Source organism: Gekko japonicus, unplaced genomic scaffold (assembly GCF_001447785.1).
Source record: "Gekko japonicus isolate JY-2015 unplaced genomic scaffold, Gekko_japonicus_V1.1 scaffold1449, whole genome shotgun sequence".
Classification (NCBI taxonomy): domain Eukaryota; kingdom Metazoa; phylum Chordata; class Lepidosauria; order Squamata; family Gekkonidae; genus Gekko; species Gekko japonicus.
The window spans coordinates 310,679-333,841 of NW_015173714.1; the positions used below are offsets into that span (position 1 = coordinate 310,679).

Below are 23,163 nucleotides of genomic sequence, written 5' to 3' on the forward strand. Positions count from 1 at the left end.
GGTTTTGTAATGTTTCTGGGTTCAGCTGGGTGCACTTAAAGGAAGGAGGAGCCCTGTATGGCTCAGAAGGGGCAGTGCTAAAGATCCCTCCTTAATTAACATTTATTGGGAGGGGAAGGTCTTGTTTGTATGGTATGAGTTGCGGTCCTCAATGTGTCACCCTTTCACCTTCCAGGGAAATGGTTTGTCAGCACGGGTAAAGACAACCTCCTGAATGCTTGGCGGACGCCCTATGGTGCAAGCATATTCCAGGTATGGGTGTATCAGGGGGGAGGGCAGAGTGGTCATAGACAAATGGAGAAGGATAAAGGTCCTGAGCCAGTTTGATGAGGCTCAACAGAAGATGTTAGCACCTTAGTTCACTGATTTCAGGGCTATGTTAATTGCTATTTGCATTGAAAGAAGCATTTAGACCAGGGTGTTAAATTCATGGCCTGTGGGCCGGATCAGGCCCCTGGAGGGCTTCTATCAGGCCTGCAGTGGAACTGGCTGTCTCCTGCTTCTTCTTCCAGTTCTGCTGCTGCTGCATCGTAGCTTGCTTTGCCAGACTCTCTCAATCACTCAGGAGAGATAGATAGGCAAGCTTCTGTTCCCTGCACTGGCTGAGGCGCCTCCCCATCTCAGGGGGAGAGAAGGAACAAGTCAGAGCTTGCTTCCTGGCCAGGCTGCCTCAATCACACAGGAGAGAAAGGCAAGCCTTTCTTCCCCTCCATTGGCTGAGGCTCCTCCCCGAAGGGAAGGAAGGAGACCTTGCTTTGCTTGGCTGCCTCAATTGCATGGAAGAAATACAAAGCACCTTTAAGACCAACAAAGTTTTATCCAAAGTATGAGCTTTTGTGTGCCTTGCTACAGTGTGTGTGTTTTGTTGGGTTTGTTATGCTGTGGCTCTCCTGGGTGCAACTGGGTTCTTTCCTACTTTATCACTGCATCCATGCCCTCATGATCCAGTCTTTCTTAGTAGGAAAGCAATGTGAACTATTTAGATGAGAAATTGTGAGGTGGATTAGGGTGAGAATGTGTGTCCAGATCAAGTTCACCCAGCACATTTCCTTTGGGGATTTTGAATTTAAGACTTCCCAGATAATAAGCTGGTACGGACCACTGAGGAAGACTATAATTTTGTAGACAAACACATAGCCCTCAGTCTGTGTCATGGTGCCTTCTCATGTTCTTGACCAGCACAAGAAGCAATGTACAGGAGATGTCAGTTATCAGACACTGTTAAATAAAATATTGCACAAATGTTAATGTTTTAGGCATGTTTTTATTTTACATTAAAAAAATCTTTGTGTCCTTTATAAAGTTTATACCTCTGCTACCTGCCATTACCTTTTATGACACACATGGCCCGGCCCAACAAGGTCTCATTTTTGTCAGATCCGGCCCTCATAACAAATGAGTTCGACATCCCTGATTTAGACTGTTTAATATGGGTGGCCTTGTTACTCTGTCTGTAGTAGACTGTCTTGTAGCAGAAGAAAAGAGCAAGTGTCCAGTAGCACCTTCAAGACTAACAACATTTGTGGTAAGGGAGGAGCTTTCGTGAGTGACTGAGGAAAGCGCCTCCCCTGCCACAAATTTGGTTAGTCTAGAAGGTGCTACTGGACACTTGCTCTTTTCTAGACTATTCAAAATACTCCTCTTCTTGTAACCTTCACTACAGCACTGGAAGGGAGGTGAGCAGTGATCCCCCTATTGCGGATAGAATTGAAAGAGTGACGCATCAAGTCACCCACTGGATTCATGAGGCAGCATTTGAAGCAGGGGACTAAGCAATACAGACTACCACAGGGTACACAGTTCTCCCTTTCGCCACCTTATCCTCACAACAGACCTGTGAGGTAGGTTAGACTAAGAGAGAGAGAGAAATACCACTTGCCCCCAGGCCACCCAGTGCAGGGTTTCCCCTCTCCTCACCCAGGACTGGTACACCAGACGCTCTCAGCCACTCTGCTAGACGGTGGTGTACGCCGCCATTCTGTGGGAGCACAGCAAGATTCCCAGCACTGGCCCCATTTGGTCAGGATCTCTGCGACTGCAGCAGCTTGGGGGTTTCTCATCTTCAGGAGAGCAAAGGTTCTCTCTCTTTAGGAAGGAGGCCCAAGAGTTTAAAGTGACATCGAGCCCATTCAAAGGTGAGCACAGCACGAACTGTCTCCCCGCATTTATTTCTTTCGCAGTCCAAAGAATCCTCGTCAGTTCTGAGCTGCGACATCTCCGCCAACGACAAGTTGATCGTGACGGGTTCCGGTGACAAGAAGGCAACGGTTTATGAACTGGTGTACTGAGGCGGGAAAGGCCTTACCCCTCCGTTCCTCCTTCCTTTATTGGCCGCACTTTGTTTGGGATGTGGACTACAAGCCCCACCGGGAACCTGCGTCCCACCACAAAGCGAGTAACTCCCACCTTTCTCCCCAAAATTCGATCCAGCAATTCTGGCAGCCATCTCCCCGTTCCCCACGTCTCCTCACAGCCATGTGGACAAGCGTCTTGCCTTCTCCCCTCCGATTCTCAGGAAACTGGATTCCACTTCCAGAAGTCGTTCTCTGTTCTCACACAATCCCCAGCGGATGTATTGCTTCTCTCTAACCAAGAAGGGGGGGCACTTCTGTGACTTAACTTGCACCCCTGGCCTGCTGGAGAATAAGGTTTCTCACCCCCTTAGGCCGAGCGAAGAAGGAAGCACCCGGTGGCCTGGAATTGGTACCCCTTTTGGTGATTTCAGGGGATTGTTTTCCTTTCTTGAGGAGGGGGTGGGGAGAACCAGCTGTTGATTCCTTTTGTGTAATTACATGTATTTAAACATTCAATCTCTGCTTCGTTCTTCTTAGTAGAGATGGACAACTCCATTTCTCAGTTATTTGTGTGTGTGTGTGTGGGGGACAGTAGCTATGGATGCCAGCCTCCAAGTGGCTTGGGGATCCCCCAGAATTACAGCTCAGCTCTAGACCACAGAGATCAGTTCCCCTGGGGGAAAATGGCTGCTTTGGAGGGTGGACTCTGTGGCACTGTACCCCACTGAGGTCCCTGTCCTCTCCAGGCTCCATCCCCAAATCTCCAGGAGTTTCCTAGCTTGGAGCTGCCATCTGTCAGACTCCTGGTCAAGAGACTCCCAAGAACACTCTCTTTGGCAGTTTATTGAGATATCAGCATGATCCAGGTTAGAACAGTACCGTGTCAGAACTGAGGTTCTGGCGGGAAAATCCAAAGATACAGACAAGTTCAAACAGGGGCCCCTGGGAAATAAGCAATCACACTCCACAGCCATCCTGCCTAGCTCTTGCGTTCACTACTACCCCCCCCCCCACACCCCTGGCATTTTTTCCTCTAGGAAGAAGGTATCTTAAAGATGAGTTACGACACCTATGACAGAGTGGTTCACACACACAGCCATTCACACCCCCCTCAGGCCTCAGGAATTTCCCTCCCCCCTGTAACGATGGCAAACTAAGCAGAGTTTGACAGGTGGTGGTTGTGAGGATGAAATGGGGGAGAAAGAAATTATGTTGTAAGCCACTCTGGCTCCTCCCTGGGGAGAAAAGGGGAATGTAAACATCTAGATAAAGAAAACTTTGTATCGTGCCATCAGGCAGGTGGGTCTCTCTTGCCAAAGCTGCTTGCCTGGCACCTGGCCTTTGTAGTTTTGGGCAGATGGTTGGAAATTTGCCCCATCTGCACTGCTTTGAGCTCCTGGGGGCGGGGAGTACCTGTGGCCAGGGGGGACCTGGTAATCCTAACAGTGGTTCCTATGGGGGTTGACCCAGTGTAAATTCAACCATAACCCTTTGAGCTGGGTACAAGCACTTTCTAGATTCTGCCTGTTCCCATGATACCCCACAAGCTTAAGTTCTGACCATATAAGGGGTGTCAAACATATGGCCCACAGGCCAAATCTGGCCCCCTACAGGGCTTCTATTCAGCCCGTGAGCAACTAGTTCGCTGCTGCTTCCTGCATCACAACTCCTTTTGCCCAGTCTCTCCTATTTCCTACTTCATAGAGGAGAGAAAGAAAGCAAAGCCTCCATTCCCTCGATTGGCTGAGGGCTCCTCCCCCTCCTCCTCTGGGGATGGAGGGAAAAGGAAAAAGTCAGAGAGAGAAATGGAGTCCCGTGGCACTTGTAAGAAGACTAACAACGGTTTATTCCAGCTTTTGTGTGCAAGCACACTTTTTCAGAGAGAGAGGGAGGGAGGGAGCCAGAGAAAAAGAGCGAGTTGGATCCCCCTTTCCAGTTCTAACAGATGGGGGGGAAGAAACCTAACAGCACAGCTTGCGTTCTCTATTAGTGAAAGGGAGCAAGAGTCCAGTAGCACCTTAATGACTAACAAAATTTGTGGCAGGGCATGAGCTTTCATGAGTCATTGCTCACTTCTTCAGATACGGCTGGAATGTGTTTTCCATCTGTCCTTATATCTTGGGGAGTGAAGTGATTTCAGACGCCAAAAGACAATAGTAGGCATTTGTGACGAGAGAAGAAACCTAGGTCTCAATTCAGTCCAGGAGGATGCATCATCTTGAGCTTTATTATCAGTTGCAATTCAGCAGTCTCTCTAATCTCCCTTTGAAATTCCTTTATAAGAGAATTGCTACTCTTAGGTCAGCAACTGAATGTCCTGGAAGGTTAAAATGTTCCCCCACTGTTTTTTTTAATGTTGTGGTTTCTAATAGCAGTAGAAAGAGTCCAGTAGTACCTTAAAGACCAACACAAATTTGTGGTAGCGTATGCACTTTTGCGCGTCACTGCTCACTTCTTCAGACTTATTTCCATTTATTCTTTGAATCCTCCTGGACTGAATCCTCCTGTACCAAATTGAGACCTAGGTTTCCTGTATCATTACCAATGCTGGTATCTTCAGTTTGGTGGAATGGTTAAGAGCACAAACTCTAATCTGGGAGAACCGGGTTTGTGGTGACAATAGTCATAAACAGATCGGAAAATGGCCAGTTGGCCAGTTTGGTGTTCTCTCAAGGGCAGTTCTCTCAGAGCTCTCTCAGCCCCACCTACCTCAGAGGGTGTCTGTTGTGTGGAGGGGATGGGAAAGGAGATTGTAAGCCGCTCTGAGACTCCTCCGGGTAGTGAAGGGCAGGGTATAAATCCAATTTCTTCTTCTCCTCCATGCCTACTACCCCTCTGCATATCACACCTAATCCAATCATGCCTGCTATTGCCATTTGAAATCATCTTTATAAAGTTTATATCTCGGGTATCTCGTGTTACATTTCATGGCACACATGGCCCAGCCCGACAAAGTGACATTCATGTCAGATCCGGCCCTCGTAACAAATGAGTTTGACACCTCTGCTTTAAGTGGTTGCCAGCGGTAGATTCTCTTTAATGGCTGCAACGGAGCACTTTCACACAGTGTCACTGCACTTCAGTGACCATTTGTGAGTGGATTTGGCCATTTCACACGGTAACATCCAGTTGCAAAGTGGATTGAAAGTGTGTTTCGTGTGGGTGAAAGCGCAGGTAAATGTCTGGCAGCGATGATTTCTGTGCCGGGATGGAAATAGAGGGTGGTGTTTTATTTAAGGTTGACCTGACCTGGATGGCGATCTCACCAGATCTCAGAAGCTAAGCAGGGTCGGCCCTGGTTAGTACTTGGATGGGAGACCGCCAAGGAAGCCCAGGGTCACTACACAGAGGAAGGCAACGGCAAACCACCTCTGAACGTCTCTTGCCTTGAAAATGTGGTCACCCTAAGTAGGCAAAAAAAAATAAATTAAGATTGATTTTGTCCCAGACTGCAGGGTCATCGGATTGTTAAATAAAGGATTCTCCTTAAGATTCTGGTGGTGGAATTCGGGAGGAGTGAAAAGGAATAAGGCCAGACGGATAATGCTGGGCATAGGAAACGAATGTCTAGGATTTACAATAACGTCTCCATTTAGCACAGGACATGATGATCTATTTAGGCCTGTGAAAGCCAAGTTTGCGAACCAGATATTCAGGTCAAATGGATTCCTGTTTTAGTCAAATCAGAGCCAGTTGGCGATGAAGTGAACGCACAAAAGAATCTTAAATCACACTAGGGATTGTTTGTTTACAGGAGAGGCATCTAGGGTCGAGGCCAATCCCCGTCTCTTGGCGCTATACCTCAGTGGGGTCTCCGAGAAGCCCAGCAGCTGTAAACCGGTCCGTTTTTTTCCTTTAAAATCTCCTCGGAGTGTTGGTGTTGAACTAGCTGCCCATCTCTTGGAGGTGAACCCATGGTTGACTGCAATGGACCCTCCGTGCCCAGCGTACAGCTAAGAGACTTGTATTGCAGCACTGGAGAGAGAAATGAATCAATGAATCAAGGACCTTGCAATTTCATCGACATTTGAAGGCATGGGATATAGATGACTATCGTGTACGGGTGTATTGTTAGATATCTGGAGACCTTTCATAGAAACTCATGTGTAGATCTGCCCCCACTGTTGTTATATTCTTGTTCCCCCTTTACGTGTATTTTTCACCTTTTTTATTAGTTGCTGCATTCTGAGTTTCCCCACTTATTCTTTTTTCCATTTGTTTTTAAAAGAAACGATCTTGAATTTTATTTTATTTTTTTAGAAAACTCTCCTACGAGACACAAAGCCCCGGATGAAAGGGGGAAAGCAGGCCTGCGGGAACAAGGACTCTTGGGACTAAGACTCAAGCCGGCTCATTTTCCAGCCTGCTTCCCCCCCACCCCCCGACCAGTTCTTTTAGAACCTTTCTTCGAAGAACCAAACGCTTGGCTGCCTCACGCCGGAAGCGCTTAAAAAAAAAAAATTCCCTCATGTGAGAGTTGTGGCTGTGGTAGACTCTTTTTTTAATTAAATACATCCGTCAAAGCAAAAAAAAAGAAAAAAAAAGACTGCAATGGTCCCCCTTCCATCACAACTAACCCCTTCCCCCCTTTTATTAGCCAGATATTTTTTTAAAAAAAATTAAAAGACACAAGAAAAAACAGTCGTCCCCCCCCCCCAAGACAAAAACGCTCCCGAGGAAAAAAAAACTCCAAAAACAGGGAGAAACAGAACAGCAGCAGCAGCCAGAGTCATTTTTTTTGTTTTTGTTCTGCAATGGATGATCTCTCTCTCCCCCTCCGGTAGAAGTAGGGTTGCTGGGCCTAGGGGGGGCCGGGGCTGCCCCTGCTGCCTCTCTCTCCCCGGCCAAGTTCCTGTAAGCTTCATTCTTTGGCTGGACACTGGGGAGAGTGATTAGCTCCTGTCCCAGGATGGGTTCCTGACGAGGCGGCCGGCCTCCCTCAGTAGATGACCTCATAAACCGAGGCCTTCTTGTCCCCGGAGCCCGTGACGATGAACTGGTCATCCGTTGAGACGTCGCAGCTGAGGACGGAGGAGGACTCCTTCGACTGAAACAGCAGAAAAGGCGAGGTTAGCCATCCGCGGGGGGCCCTGGCCTGGGTGCCCCAGGCTAGCCTGATCTTGTCAGGCCTCAGCTGCTAAGCAGGGTCGGCCCCGGTTAGTCCTTGGATGGGAGACCACCGAAGGAAGCCCAGGCTTGCTACACGGAGGCAGGCCGTGGCAGACCACCTCGGAATGTCTCTTGCCCTGATCTGGCCAGGATGGCTCGGCCTCCTCAGATCTCAGACGCTGAATAAGGTTGGCCCTGATTAATATCCATAGAATCACGGAGTGGGAAGGGGCCATAGAGGCCATCTAGTCCAGCCCCCTGCTCAACGCAGGACCAGCCTAGAGCATCCCTGACAAGGGTTTGTCCGGCCGCTGCTTGAAGACTGCCAGGGAGGGGGAGCTCGCCACCTCCGGAGGCAGCTGATTCCCCTGCTGCACAACTGACTCCCTAATATCCAGCCGGGAGCTTCCCGCCCTTAATTTAAACCTATTATTGCAAGTCCTCTCCTCTGCTGCCAACAGGAACGGCTCCCGGCCCTCCTCTAAGCGGCAGCCCTTCAAAGACTTCACGAGAGCAATCCTGTCCCCCCCTCAACCTCCTCTTCTCCAGAGGGAACATTCCCAAGTCCCTCAGCCTTTCCTCAGAGGGCTTGGTCTCCAGGCCCCTGATCATTCTCATTGCTCTCCTCTGCACCCACTCCCTTCTGTCCACATCGTTTTTGAAGGGAGGCCTCCAGAACTGCACACAATACTCCAGGTGTGGCCCAGGCTAGCCCAATCTAGTCAGATCTCGGAAATACCTATATGGGAGACCACCAAGGAAGTCCAGGGATGCTGCACCGGGCCAGGCGATGGCCAACCACCTCGGAGTATCTCTTGCCCAGAAAACCCTCCAGGGTCACCCTCAGTCAGCTGCGGCTTGCCGGCACTTCCCACCACCCTCTCTTTTGGGCATTCCTCCCCTGCCCAGCACCTGGTCCAGGGACAACCGGCCACCCCCACAGTCACGTGCTGATCTGAACAGGGATCTCCCCACTCCTAGACCCATAGCTCTACCTACGACACACATGCTGTTTCTCTATCACTAAACTCCGTCAGAAGCAAGAATTCCAGCACGGTCTAAAGGCCACAATTCCAAGAGGCTCTTGAAATATTCTTGGTCAATCTGATCTCTGGTTCTAAACTAGTTTCTGTTAGGGGTGCCAAATCTGGGTTGGGAAATACCTGAAGATTCTGGGGTTGGAGGCTGAGGAAGGCAGGGTCCAGGGAGGGACCTCAGCAGGGTACAACACCCTGGAGTCCACCCTCCAAGCAGCCATTTTCTCCAGGGGGAACTTATCTCCGTCACCTGGAGAACAATTGCAATAGCAGAACCCCAAGTGCCACCTGGAGGTTGGCAACCACAAGTTTCTTAGGCATTCTGCACTGATCCTGCAACAGCCTTGCTTTCCTGGAGCCGCTGCATTCCTTCTGGAAAACAGTTGTGAGACAGTTCTACTTCTCGTGATGGCTGCAGACTTTTCTCTGGCCTCGGGTCAAGGTGATCCAGGTTTTGGCCATGACAAAAACCTACCAAGCTTGTTTTGCAGAGATAAAAGTGGGACAGGCATTCACATGACCAACAGCAATCCTGCATTCCAAACTGCCTCTGCTTCTCAGCATGCGGGGGGTAAGAACATAAGAGAAGCCAATGCTGGATGAGGCCAAAAGCCCATCCAGTCCAACACTCTGTGTCACACAGTGGCCAGAAATACCAGGTGCCATCAGGAGGTCCACCAGTGGGGCCAGGACACTAGAAGCCCTCCCACTGTTGACCCCCCCCCCAAGCACCAAGATGACAGAGCATCATTTGCCCCAGAGTCCCTATCTATACCTTGTGGCTAATAGCCACTGATGGACCTCTGCTCCATATGCTTATCTAATTCCCTTTTGAAGCCGTCCATGCTTGTAGCCGCCACCACTTCCTGTGGCAGTGAATTCCAAGTGTTAATCACTCTTTGGGTGAAGAAGTACTTCCTTTTATCCGTTCTAACCCGACCGCTCAGCAATTTCATGGAGTGCCCACGAGTTCTTGAAGTTTCAACCCAGAATCAAACTCTGTTGGTCTTCAAGGTGCCACTGGACTCAAAATTTGTTCTGTCGCTTCGGACCAACATGGCAACCTACCTGGATCTATGTACATCATCACCTTGTCTGATCAGAGACATTCACAGGTCAGATACAGCACCACCTGCCCACTTTGTGAAATGAAACGTCTCTCAATCCACTTTTGGCTGGTCCCATCCCCTAGTCCTGCAGTGGTGTCACCCGCTTACCTGGAATATACTGGCTCCGTAGGGGGTTCGCCACGCATTCAAGAGGTTATCCTTTCCCGTACTGACAAACCATTTCCCTTGATTGGGATACAGCAGAAAGAAGAGATTACCCCCCAAAGGATCTGTTCATCTCACACGCACGCAAAAGCTTTCGCCCAGAACTGAACTTTGTTGGTCTTAAAGGTGCCCCAGGACTCAAACTGTGTTCTGCTGCTTTGGACCGACACCCACAACCCACCTGATTTTACCTTATTTATTAAAAACATTTATTAGACACCTTCCTCACGGAGCTCAAAGGCGGCTTACAACTTGGATAAAATACATAAAATTATACCACCTTTAAAAACATAAAAAACAAAATTATAACCACATCAAACTACCTCAGTACTGTCCATTTCAATTCCTAGCAGCCCTCCACAGTCTGGTCTTCCCCAGCACCCACGTCCAGTGATAATTTAAGTGGAGACACCCAGGATTGAACCAGGGACCTTCTGCACGCAAAGTTAGGGCTCAGCCCTTGAGCCACAGCCCCTCCAACGGCCCCCGGCATCATAACTTAGTCAAGCCAATGCAACCTCACCGACAACAGAATACCCTGTACTCAATGTTCCCTCTAAGCTGAGCTAGTGTGAGCTGGCTCACAGTTTTTTAGCCTCCAGCTCACACATTTTTGTCTTCGCTCGGGAGGGGATGGCTCCAGAGCCAACTAATTTATGCAGCAGCCAAATCGCTCGCTCGCAACTTTAATGCCAGAAGCTCACAAAGTAGGATTTTTGCTCACAGCTTAGGGAGTATTGCAGCTGTACAGATTACAAAGTGCCACAGACTCAAGTTCCGAATACTCGAAACGCCCATGGCCGAGGAACCCTTGCGCAGTGCAGGGTGATTCCGAGGTATGTTCTATAGCGCACGGTTTATCCAGGGTGTGGTCCCAGCCTGCTGTGCTTCTCTCTGTCACTCCACATGGGGCAGGAGGGTACCCTGGGACTAGTCCAGATTTCCCCCATCTGAAGCTCATGAGAGAAGGGCAGAATTTGTAGCCAAGGTCTTAATTTGGGGGGAGAGACACCTACCCTGACAGACAGCTGGGACGTATGGCTCCCTCCTCCCTGCTCTCCCCTGGAGTACTCTGACCACCCCTGGGGCAAGCCAGTCTGTTTAGGGCAGGCATTCCCAACCTTTTAGAGCCTGCAGGCACCTTTGGAATCTTGAGTGAGGCTATAAAGGTAAAAGTCTCCCCGGCTTGAAAGCCAGTCGAATCTGACTCTAGGGATGCGGTGGTCATCTGCGTTTCCAAGCCGAAGAGCCAGCGCTGTCCGAAGACATTTCCATGGTCATGTGGCCTGCATGACTAAATGCCGAGGTGCACGGAACACTGATACCTTCCCACCGAAGCGGTACCTATTTATCTACTTGCAATTCCTTGCTTTCGAACTGCCAGGTTGGCAGGAGCCGGGGCCACAGACGGGACCTCACTCCGTCACGCGGCACTCAGGTCTCGAACTGCCAAACTACAGTCCTTCCGGTCTGTGGTTCAGCGTTTTAACCACTGAGCAACTGCAGCCTATACATAACTATAATGTATAGTATAGAGGCTATACGTAACTCTAATAAGCAACTCTCCAGCATTTCAGAAGTTGTGTTTAACAGGATGCCTTTTAAAATGGACCTACCGTTTTAGAATGTTTTGTGCACAGACATGGTAGACCTTTAGTCACAAAGTAAAGATTCTTGGGTTTTGGTGGCAGCCAATCAGATCTCCGGTGGCCAATCAGAAGCCTGCTGGGCCAAAGGCCCGCCTGGCTCTGTCCGCTTTCTAAAAAAACTCTGCAGGGACCCTGGCGCCCACGGGCACCATGTTGGGGAAACTGGTTTTGGGTTTCTGTGGAAGCTGCACTGTACCTTCCCCCGTCCAAGACACCACCTACCGCAGGAGGCGAATTTGAGGGACAAGACGCAGCTCTCGTGAAGGTGGAGCTGGTATTTCTCCGGCTTCGACACGTGCAAGATTTCCACGTTGCTGCTCTCCATCCCAACAGCCAGCCACTCGCCTGTGGGACAGTAGCCCAGGGAGAAGATCTGGAGGGAGGGGGAAGAAAAGACGGGGCTGGAGTCATGCACGAAAGAGAGCGGGGCAGAGGCCTCCTGTGTCGGGGCTGCGCGTGCCCTGCAGCTCTGCAGAAGCACCGAGACGTACAATTTGCAAGCAAGCTTCTAAGCTCTCAGGGATGCGGTGTGTTGCTAACTTTTCCAGGAGAATCAGATGAACTAACAGAGCCAGGGAGAGGAAAGCAGGCTTTCAGGGGCGTGTATGGATCCCTGGCGACCTGCAAACCCAGCACAAGGGGACAGTGCGTCAAATTTCTGCAAGCTACATGGCACCTTAGCTGTTGTAGATTTTCCGGGTAGTTTGGCCGTGGTCTTGGCATTGTAGGACCTGACGTTTCGCCAGTAGCTGTGACTGGCATCCTCAGAGGTATAACACAGAAAGATGGAGTACCCTCTGTGAGAAGAAAATGGTAGGCAGGTAATTTATATCTACTCAGGAAGGTGGGGTAGGGCTGAGTCATTATCTCGCAGGAGTTCCCCAAGCTGTGAACATGCTAGTGGAGGAGCTTTCCTGAGGAGGTTCTTTTGTATATGGATTGTTTCCTGAGGAGGTTTCCTGAGGAGGTTCTTTTGCACGTGGATTGGCTGTTGAAATTCTAATCTTATCTGTAATGCTACTGTCAGATGTAGAGCCTTTTGTGTTTTTCAGGACAGGAAACCATGCCCTATTTATTTTTAAACTCTCTTCTTTGTTTGGGTAGCAGGCAGAGTCCGAGCATCTTTGCGCCACCTTTGCCGTGGGGGGGGGGAGACTTGGGGCTTTCCATCATCAACAAGGCTACGCTGATGGCAGCTGCAAGGGGGTCCCAGCCCCCACTAACCCCAGTTCACAACCAAAGCCCCTATTTTCCCCCCATCCAAGCTTCTGCCCCTGGGGCTGCCAGCAGGACCGATCTCTTCCTTATCCAGAAGCCGCACAACATTCCCCCCCTCGAGACCTGCTCTAGGTCCCACCAATCCTTCTGCGCCACCGCAAACAGGTCTCCCGTGTATCTTCCGTTTTATTTTTTTTAAGTTACACCCCCTCCCACCAAATCATTAAAACCAGCAGCACAACAATTAAAAATAAATAAAATAAAAGCAGGAACACTGCAACACAGACAGCCTTGCAACTGAAGATCTTTTCAGACAGAGACCTGGGGGGCGGGGGCACTCCAGCCCCCCCCTTTTGGTACGGCTGCCAGGTGCCAACCTCCAGGTAGCAGCGGGAGATCTCCTGGAATTACAACTAATCTCCAGACGACAAGAGGTCAGTTCTTGGGGGGGAAATGGCTGCTTTGGAAAGTGGGCTGTATGGCGTTAACATTCTGCTCCGGTGTCCCCCCCCCACGCAGGTTCTACCCCCCAAATCCCCAGTTATATCCCAACCCAGAGCCCGCAATGCTACTTTTTGGGCCTCCACTTTGCTCTTCCTTCTTGCATCCTTCCAGGTTGGATGACGGCCCTAAATGGGTCAGCTGGAGAACGGCAGAAACTGTCCCTTACCTCTATGGCTCATGCTCATTGGCCGGACTCCAGAGATCCCACCCCCTTCTCCCGTCACAGAAGCCCCGCCCCTTCCTCACCTGGGAGCTGAAGTCGTGCTGCTGAAGCTGCCGGCCTTCCCTCAGGTCCCAGCACCGGACCGTGTTGTCCAGGCCCCCCGTCCAGAGCTTGGTGCCGTCGTTGGAGATGTCAATGCAACTGGCTCCATCCGTGTGACCCTGGAACTGCCTGGAGGAGAGGAGAGGCAGGGGGCACAGACACAAGACTGCAGTCTCAGCACAGAAGGCCAGCCTTCCTGAAAACCTCTGGCTGCAGGCCAGGCCAGAGCAGCAGACGTTCGGGCCGGAGGAGAGACTAATCCGAGTGGTCTTCAGATGAGGCAGACCCCAGAATATCCCCTATGAAGACCTGGTCCGCAATTATTCTCGTGGGCCACAGAAAAGCTTCTACGTTCCAAAGACGTGCAAGGAATCCCCAGCTTTTAGCCCAAAAGTCTTCCAAAAGCAAACTTAGTCGTGTTGTAAATGCATGGCTTGATACAACACGGGGGTTTTAAATGCAGAGAAAAAGCACAAAAATTCTCCTTATATCAGTAACCATATAGAAAAGGTTCCGTCACTGGTTGACTTGAATACAAGAGCTCCCACATTCAGAGCCAGTCAACCTCTGAATCCCAGAGCCAGGAGGCAACATCAGGGGAAGGCCTCGGCCTCTATGCCCTGTTGTTGGCCGTCCAAAGGAACCGGTTGGCCACTGTGTAAGACAGGATGCGGGACTAGATGGATCCTCATTGCTCTGATCCAGAAGGACTGATCTCTGATCCAGACGGTGTTCTTTGTAAAACTCACTGTGGTGAATAGTACAAGTTCAGTAATTCTCACAGCATCAGAGGGCCCTGCTGAAATTCTGCTTCTTTTACTGTACTGTGACATATCATCTCTTAGAACAAAGTTTGAGTCCAGTGGCATCTTTAAGATCAACAAAGTTGAGTTCTGGGTATAAGCTTTTATGTGCATGCACACAAAAGCTTATACCCAGAATTCAACTTGGTCAGCCTTAAAAGTGTGCATGCACACAAAACCTCATACCCAGAATCAATGTTCCCTCTAAGCTGCGGAGTCTTGTGAGAAAAAATTCTACTTTGTGAGCCGCTGGCATGAAAGTGGTGAGCGAGCGATTTGGCTGCTGCCTAAATTAGTCTGCTCTGGAGCCATCCCTTCCGGCGCTGAGACAAAAATGTGTGAGCTGTAGGCTAAAAAACTGTGAGCTAGCTCACACTAACTCAGCTTAGAGGGAACACTGCCCAGAATTCAACTTTGTTGGGTCTTAAAGGTGCCACTGGACTCGAACTTGGTTCTGTTTCTTCAGACCAACAGTGCTAACCACCTGAAACGATCCCCTTTCTTTGTATATGAAAAAAACAACATATGGAGTTAAAACACAGAAAGAAATCCAGCAGCGGTCGTAAAAGGGGAACTGCAGCAAACTCAGCCCAGCATGGCAGAGTGGATGGCATAACTGAGTTGAAACGGCTTCTACTGACTCAAGTGAGCCGGACTGTGTTCTGCAACACCACGGGGGACAAGGGCGTGTCCGCCCCGTCTCCATGGATCTCCCCACCCCCAGCACAGCACTCACCTGACCAGCGCCTGGTTCTGCAGGTCCCACACCACGATGTTCCCGTCGCTGCAGCACGAGAAGCAGACCTTGGCGTCGGGGCTGATGGCCAGGGCGTAGCAGGCCGGGGCGGAGGAGGTCAGCTCGGCCTTGATCCGGGGGGTGGGAGACGCCAGGTCCCAGATGGAGAGGGTGCTGGCCTCCCCGCCCACAATGAGGCTCCGGCTGTCGGGGAGCAGCTTGCAAGAGCGGATGTAGTTCTCCCGATTCTAGGGATAAAAAGGTGGAAGAAGACACTGAAGCGCCGTCCACCCGTGGGTGCTCGTGGGAACCCCCCATCCGAGAGTCCGGGCCCCTCCCCTGAAGTAGAAAAAGCATTCTTAAAGTACGTTTTTACCCTTTTTTTCTTACAAAACTAGTTTCAATTAACGTTATTCCATACACGTATGAGTTAAGAAGGATCTACGTAGGTCAGGGTCCCTAACGTGGTGAGCCGGTTGCCTGCTGACACCTTTCCTGGCACTCACCCAGTGCTTCTAGAAAGTGGGCGGGGTCAGCTGTGGCACTTGCCCAGCAAGACTTCGGATTGACCACTGGAGATCTGATCAGCTGGGGAGATTAGAACAACATTGGGCACGTCTACACATACACGCACTTTCAATCCACTTTCCGTGCCCTTTGACGCTCCTTTGCAAGTGGATCTTGCCATTCCACACCGTAGAATCCAGTTGCAAAGTGCACCGAAAGTGGATTGAAAGTGCATGATTCAGTGCATGCGAAAGTGCTTATTGTTTCACTGGCAGCTGCCACCACTTGCTGGTTTTATTCTCTGTCACATTCCTTTTAACCCAGAGTGTTTTTAAAATGACCTCCCTCGCACTTGGGCTTCCTCTTGTGTGGGTGGCGCCACTTCCTACAGCAGCCATTTTGTAGTCGCGCCCATCACCCTGTGTCAGAATTCTAATTATGCCCACAGGCTCAGAAAGGTTGGGAACCCTGAAATTGTGTTGTTCCTTCTCAATGCCCAACTGTAGTCCCTGGTAGCGCCCCTCCCATACCACCAGTGTTCCCTCTAAGCTGAGTTAGTGTGAGCTAGTTCAGTTTTTTAGCCTCCGGCTCACACGTTTGTCTTAGCCTCCGGAAGGAGGGCTCCAGAGCAAACTAATTCCTGTAGCAGCCAAATGGCTCACTTACGACTTTAATGCCAGTAGTTCACAAAGTAGAATTTTGGCCCAGAAGACTCCACAGCTGAGACGGAACACTGCACACCAAAGTGGAACCCTCCTGAGAGGCCCCGATCCCCTTTCCTCGACTCACCAGGCAGTCTAACTGCGCAACAGGCGTCTTGGCTCCGGGCTGCCCCACGTCCCACACCTTGACGCAGCCCTTCCCCCCCGTGTAGACGTGCTGGGTGGAGTTGCTGATGGTCACGGCACAGACCACCTCGCCGTGGGTCAGCGTGTGGAGCTGGCGTGCATGCCGCGGGATGCCGGAGCCGATGAGGGCGTCGGGCGGGAAGGGGACCGGCTGCATTTGACCGTCGGCACTCACGTGGAAGGAGTAGGCGCTGGATGTGGGGCGGGGCGGGAAGACAACAAAAGGCTTCAAAAAGAACAGCCCGCTTTAAAGTTGTGAAGCGAAAAAGGCCTGGAGTAACCAGGCAAAGCCTCCCCAAATACCAGCAAGTTATTGGAGCTGCTTCGACAGAACGTTTGGCATTCCATTGGCATAATGAGGCCTGTAAAAACACCCCTCCTCCTCCTCCCTGCTCCTCACAGATGTATTTTCCATTGCACTGGCTCATCCACAGCTACCACTGCACGGCTCTTCTTGCATGCCTAGCAACCAGTGTGTGCTCTCTCTCTCTCTCTTTACACACACACAGCAGTTCTGCAAGACTGCATGTTTAAAAGAGTTCTGCATAGCTTTACAACAGCCCTGTCAGGTGGCCCAGTATCACCAGCTTCTCCTTGATAACTGCGATCATGGAGGCTGTGTTTGTGAAAGGAAAAAACCCCTCACTTTATTTCAAAATCAACATGTAGTAAACAGTGTTCCCTCTAAGCTGAGTTAGTGTGAGCTAGCTCTCAATTTTTCAGCCTCTGGCTCACATATTTTTGTCTTAGCTCAGGAAGGAGGGCTCCAGAGCAAACTAATGTATGCAGTAGCCCAATCGCTTGCTCACAACTTTAATGCCAGTAGCCCACAAAGTAGAATTTTTGCTCACAAGACTCCACAGCTTAGAGGGAGCATTGATAGTAAACCCAACTATCCCTCCACGATTGCTTTATCAAAGGAAACTTGAATCTTTTCTCCCCTGCAGTTTTTTCACTGCAAGAAGACGCTGCTGAGCTGCTTTTGACCGGCGAGGGGGGAGTAGAGGGGGGCCTGCTTGTAAGTCAGGAACCAGCATTTAATACCACCTGGACAGACTAGAAGCAAAAAAAAAAAAAAGTTGGCCTTGCAGCTGAAAGTTTGAATTACGCACTTTCCCATCTATCTTATGCCCACAAGGATTACTTCACACTTGACAAATTAGGGCTCACTCGGGCCACAATCCTATACATGCCTATCTGGGTAGGAGTCCACTGAGCTCAATGGAAATCACTTCTGAAAACAACATTTTACACAAAGGTTTCTGGTGATGAGAATGGTACAGTCATTTATTGTCCATTAGATAGTCCCTGGATAATTGCAGAACACTGGACGTGTCTCACTTACATTCAGAAGTCTCAGTTTGTGGGTGTATTGAGCCAGCTGTTTACACACTCTGGATGTTTGTATATGCCAGAAAACACCCGATCCCAGTATTTTCACCTAACACACCCTCTGCAATGGATTACAGTCTCTGAATATTTTTGCCACAAACATAAAACAACGGATTTCCCGGGAGACGCTGGCAGCAAGGCAGATGTCAGTCAGGAGAAAAGAGAATTAAGGGATACCGAACACAGAGAGGCGACCGATGATCTCGAAAGCATTCTCAGTTCTGCTGATTCTCAACGACTATCGTACCATGGAACATAAGTCTGTGCGATAGCCACACAAAACCGAAATCCAACATTTGCAGAAGCCTGCTGAGAAATGATCCGGCGCTCGGCGCTGCGGTCACAGGAAAGCCATTGGGGCTGGAATCGCTCGTGCGCCTCATGCATCGCACAGCCCGCGAGCTGCAGCGCGTGCCTCTTCGGCCAAAGTAAGCATCCCCAGGGCATTTTTTGTAGAAAAAGCCCAGCAGGAACTCATTAGCATAATAGGCCACACCCAATAGCAGAAACTCATTAGCCCATTAGGCCACACCCCTGACAGCACCACTCATTAGCATATTAGGCCGCACCCACATGTTACCAGAAGTGTGGTCATCCAGCCACACCCACCTTTTACTTCTTATTCTGTTTACCTTGTTTGTTGTCAAAACCCAGAGCTTTTTTTGTAGCAGGAACTCCTTTGCTTGTTAGGCCACACACCCCTAATGTAGCCAATCCTAATGAGTTCCTGCTGTTGGGTGTGGCCTATTATGCTAATGAGTTCCTGCTGGGCGTGGCCAAGTCAGGAGCCAGCCGGAACTCCGTTCCTGTGCGTTCCTGCCCAAAAATAGCCCTGACTGCATCCCCATAACTTCAGTTAAGACCACAAACGAGAACCAACAGATCCTGCAAGCGGCCCATTGTGACTGCACACCTGAGGGAGGGGGGGCAGTCACCTTAAGAGCAGCTGAAGCCAAAGGCCCCTGACTCCGGCCAGAGAGGTCTACCGGGTCTGCCGAAGCGGGAACCGGGCAGCCGAGAAAGGCCGAGCACTTCAAGCGAAGGAGCTTCAGGAGCTCTGTGAGAGGCTGGCAAAGGCCTCTTCTGATGCCGCTCCAGCAGAACGGCGGCCATCGAGGGGAAAGGTTCCCTCTCGGCTGAGTAGCATCATCCCATTCCCTCCAGACTCTGGCCAGATGCCACATCAGAGACAAACTCCAACGACTTGAATGACCACAGCGATGCGCCCCGGCACTCAAAAAACGAGGCGATGGGACCTGTTCCCTGACATGGCACGTAATGGGATGACAGCCTCCAGTCCCCAATGCACGCAGCTCTAAAATCCCAGAACGACACATAGCGATGCCAGGCTTGCGTGGCTGTGAGCAGGAGGCAACGCTGTGCATTTCAGCACTTTCCCGAGACTTCTGCACGGCAGCCACCAGGAGGGCAGCAGATAATGTTTGTGTCACACAGGAAGGCATACCTGAGGGACCGCCTTTCCCCATATAGGCCCCAAAGAGCACCTCGGTCGGGGTCACAATTCCATCTGGTGACCCCGGCCCTAAAGAGGCCAGGCTAGCTACCACGAGGGCCAGGTCCTTTTCGGTGGCGGCCCCTATCTGGTGGAATGAGCTCCCGGAGGAGATCAGGGCTCTGCGGGACCTTTTACAGTTCTGCAGAGCCTGCAAGACGGAGCTCTTCCGCCAGGCTTTTGAGTAGGGGCCGCCCCCGCCGCCACTACCACCACCGCATATATGTGGAGCAGGACCGTCGAGGATGGGCGATTGGAAATGGAACATCATGGCTCATGCCGTCTCCCTTCTGATTTTGACTTTTGACCTCCTCATGACATGTAATGGAGAATGTACAATCTAGTCCTTCATGTAACCGTGAGATGTTAATATTTTTAGCTTCTGTTGTTTTAATGCATCTGTTTTATAGCACTTTGTGCCCTGTAAGCCGCCCTGAGCCAGCATGCAGAAGGCCCTGGGTTCAATCCCCGGCATCTCCAGTGAAGGGACAGGCAGCAGGTGATGTGAAAGACCTCGGCCTGAGACGCTGCCGGTCAGAGTGATAGACCCAGGGTCTGATTCAGTACGAGACAGTTTCGTGTGTCTGCGAAAGACTGGCCTGCTCTCTGTGCAGAGAAAGGGTTTGGTGCACTCACGTTCGAGGCTCCCTCTAAGCTGCGGAGTCCTGTGAGCAAAAAATCCCACTTTGTGAGCTAACCGGCATTCAAGTGGTGAGCGAGCGATTTGGCGACTGCATCAGTTAGTTTGCTCTGGAGCCGCCCCTTCCTGAGCTAAGACAAGAATGTGCGTGAGCCGGAGGCTAAAAAGCTGTGAGCTGGCTCACACTGACTCAGCTTAGAGGGAACACTGCTCACATTCCACATGGTGGACCCGTTGTCTGGATCCCAGGGCCAGGAGCCAACATCAGGGGAAGGCCTCGGCCTCTTTGCCCTGCTGCGGGCCCTCCAGGTTGGCCGCAGTGTGAGACAGCATGCTCCCCATGGGCACCACAGGGGCCCACCCACGTGTTTCCTGGTGCGCCTCCCCCAAGTGTTCTTAGAAAGTGGGTGGGGGCCAGGTGGGATCCTGCCCAGCAGGGCTTCGGGTGGGCTCCGCAGGTTAAAAATAATACTGTAGCGGCAGCTTCTGCCGAAACAAGTGTTTGCTTTATTTTCTCTCACACACCAATTTCCCCGATGTATTTTAAAAATGTGCCCCTCTCATTTCTGGCATTTCGGCTTTCTCTGTGTGTGGGGTTGAGCTCCACCTCCTGAGGTGGCTGTTTTGTGGCCAGCCTCCCACTGTGGCCATTTTGTGGCTGCATCCACCTTAGTGTGCCAGAATTCCGAAGGGGCCCACTAGCTCAAAAAGCTTTGGGGGCTCCTGCTATCGTCTCACTCCAGAGATAAACTTACACTGGGTTCCTGCTTGCATTTCACAGAGGATAAGAACTCAGCTTGTTACATTCATTTGTACCCAATGGAACCATCGACGACACTCACCTCTGCGCTCATTTAAGTGCACGCTACCCTACTTTGTGCAGTGCAACCGTTAACCATTCATTCACTACTTATTTCGTTTGCAAAATTCAGACCCTACTTTCCTGCCCCGATCAGCAGCCACGAAAGCAGCTAAAACGTTTTACAGATGCAAAATAAAACATATCTTCAAAGCCACTAAAACCAAACAACAACAAAAAGTAAAACGCATATTTTCGCCTGGCTATGAGGCACCAGCCCCCTTGACTTGCATTGTTCGACTTTGCAAAAAAATATAATAAAATGCAATTTTGTTTGTTTGGGGCATTTCCAGAGGTCGATTCGAGGGGGATCGTAGTTCCCCCAGGTGAGGTGCAGGGGGGCGGGGCACACGACGAAGCCCCGCCCCTTCTTCCGGCCACCCCCTTCTTCCAGCCTCATTCTGTTGCAGAAGGAGGAAGAAGCAGGAGGGTAAGTTGGCACGTAGCCTGTTTCTGCAGAACGCTCAAGCTGTTCTGCTCCAAGACACAACGGTGAAAGATCTCATCAATGGAGAAAGAGAAACCACATCCTTTGACGTGCCACCCGAAGGGGCCGTCAACAGATAAGATACATCCATACAAGAATGTTCGGTTGCAACCAAGCCAGGAGACAAACCAAAGAGCATCTGTCTCTAATCCATTCCTGAAGAACGTGGCAACATGTGCAGCCAAACCGTAAGCTGTAGTAAAACAGCAGGGGAGGGAAGTCTTCCAGCCGGCTGAATGAGATCTGGGCTGAGGGTCTGCCCTGCCTCGGTTGCAGGTACTTAGCATGGGTGCGTCCAGAGGCATGCGCTGAAAGGATCTTGGCCCCTGACTCATATCCTGCGCCCCTGCATGACCTAGCCCAGAGAATCCAGCACCACAGTGCATTTCCTTTCCTTTGTTTGTTTACATTATCATTTTTTCTATAAAGTCTCCGGTGGGGAGAAAAGCAAGAGATAGAGATCTAAAGAAACAGACAAAATCCAGTAGAGGAAGGTATGGACAAGCCTACTGAAGACAGACGGAAATGTTGTGCAGTGCCTCAATCCTGCGGCCTGAGTCCTGTTGAGCTGCCCGCCTTACTGAAACACCCACTTATGGTTTCCTGTGAAGATAGAGCCAGGTGGGTAGCCATGTCGGTCTGAAGTAACAGAACAAAGATTGAGTCCAGTGTCCCCTTTAAGACGAACACAGTTTAATTCTAGGTATAAGCTTTCATGGGCAGACACCCCATGACACACCAGGACGGGCCCACCAGAGGAAGGCCACCAGGACTGGAAGAAGATCTGCTCCAGGGCACCAGGAGATCGAGCGCCGACACCCGAAAAGCCCGCTTGAAGAAGGAGCCAGATAACAACAAGCCCTGCTGCCTGGGTGCCAGTAGGCAGTCTCCTCCCGATATATGCAATGTGGCCTTAGATAGGAAATTGGAAACACTGTATGTAAGCCGCTCAGAGACCCTTCGGGGTTAGAGCAGTATATAAGTTGAATGTTAAATAAAAATTAAATAAACTGTGTTGGTCTTAAAGGGGGCCAATGGACTCACACTTTGTTTTATGGTTTCTGTGCAGCTTTAAACAGGAAATGAGGTTCTACGTTCAGACAGGCGAGCAGAAGGCACTGCCTCCTCTAAGGAACTGGGACTCTGCAAGATCGGTCACCACGTCTCCCGGTAGACAGAGAAGCACTAAGAGCTCTAAAACCGATGACACTCCCAACGCAGTGACTCCTGGTGATCGGGCCGATGCCTTTGTCAGTTCAGTACCCATCGGATCACGCTACCGAAGGACAGGGGTCGTTTCGTAGAAAAAGAGCTAGGGGAACTCATTAGCATAACTAATTAGCATATGCCACACACCCCTGACATCACCGGAAGTGTGTCATAAGGCCACACCCACCACTCAGTCTTAGTCTTAAAGGTTAGTCTTAAAGGTGCTATTTGTTAGTCTTAAAGGTGCTATTTGAACTCTTGGACTATTTTGCAGCAACAGACTAACACAGCTACTTCGGGGAAGCTCCTGGATGGGGCTGGGAGTCCTTGCGGAGGCCACGTGGAGTGGCCTCGGCCAGGCAGAGGGCAGGACACCAACTTACCCTCCTGCTTCTTCCTCCTTCTGCAACAGAATGAGGCTGGAAGAAGGGGGCAGCCGGAAGAAGGGGCGGGGCTTCGGCGTGTGCCCTGCCCCCTGCACCTCACCCGGGGAAACTGCGATCCCCCATGATCCCCCCCGAAATGACCTCTGCCGAAGGAGCAGGTGTAGCTGATGACTGCTATCTAAATGACAAAAGAGCAACGCAGAGAACACGACAAGTTCAAGTCTGCAAAACAAACCAGATGAACAGCAGGGAATCTGTGGCGGTTCCCCGACCAAAACACTGATTTGATTTTTATGGCTTTGAATCATAAAATCCAGTTGGCAAGGCCTTTGCCCGACAACCTTCCTTTTTAGCCCACAAAGATGGCAAGAAGGCGTTCCTGCTGGTGGACCTTCAGATCCAGTGAAGTCATCCAAAAGGGCAAGCAACACAA

At 50.6% G+C, this 23,163-nt stretch overlaps 2 protein-coding genes across 4 annotated transcripts in view; one reads left to right on the forward strand and one right to left on the reverse strand.

Annotated features, from left to right (window-relative positions):
• Positions 1–2,762, forward strand: part of TLE2 (transducin like enhancer of split 2) — a 60,820-nt gene extending 58,058 nt beyond the window's left edge. The window contains exons 19-20 of the mRNA XM_015423322.1: positions 163–252; positions 2,181–2,762. Of these exons, the coding sequence (XP_015278808.1) occupies positions 163–252; positions 2,181–2,288 (198 nt within the window). The 3' untranslated portion in view covers positions 2,289–2,762. The remainder of the gene's footprint in view (positions 1–162; positions 253–2,180) is intronic.
• Positions 2,763–7,022: 4,260 nt separating this feature from the next.
• Positions 7,023–23,163, reverse strand: part of LOC107120596 (transducin-like enhancer protein 1) — a 60,357-nt gene continuing 44,216 nt past the window's right edge. For all 3 annotated transcript variants that reach the window (XM_015423325.1, XM_015423323.1, XM_015423326.1), the window contains 6 exons: positions 16,186–16,435; positions 14,890–15,137; positions 13,332–13,479; positions 11,586–11,736; positions 9,658–9,734; positions 7,023–7,341 (listed from right to left, as the gene is read on the reverse strand). In XM_015423325.1, the coding sequence (XP_015278811.1) occupies positions 7,234–7,341; positions 9,658–9,734; positions 11,586–11,736; positions 13,332–13,479; positions 14,890–15,137; positions 16,186–16,435 (982 nt within the window). In that variant the 3' untranslated portion in view covers positions 7,023–7,233. The remainder of the gene's footprint in view (positions 7,342–9,657; positions 9,735–11,585; positions 11,737–13,331; positions 13,480–14,889; positions 15,138–16,185; positions 16,436–23,163) is intronic.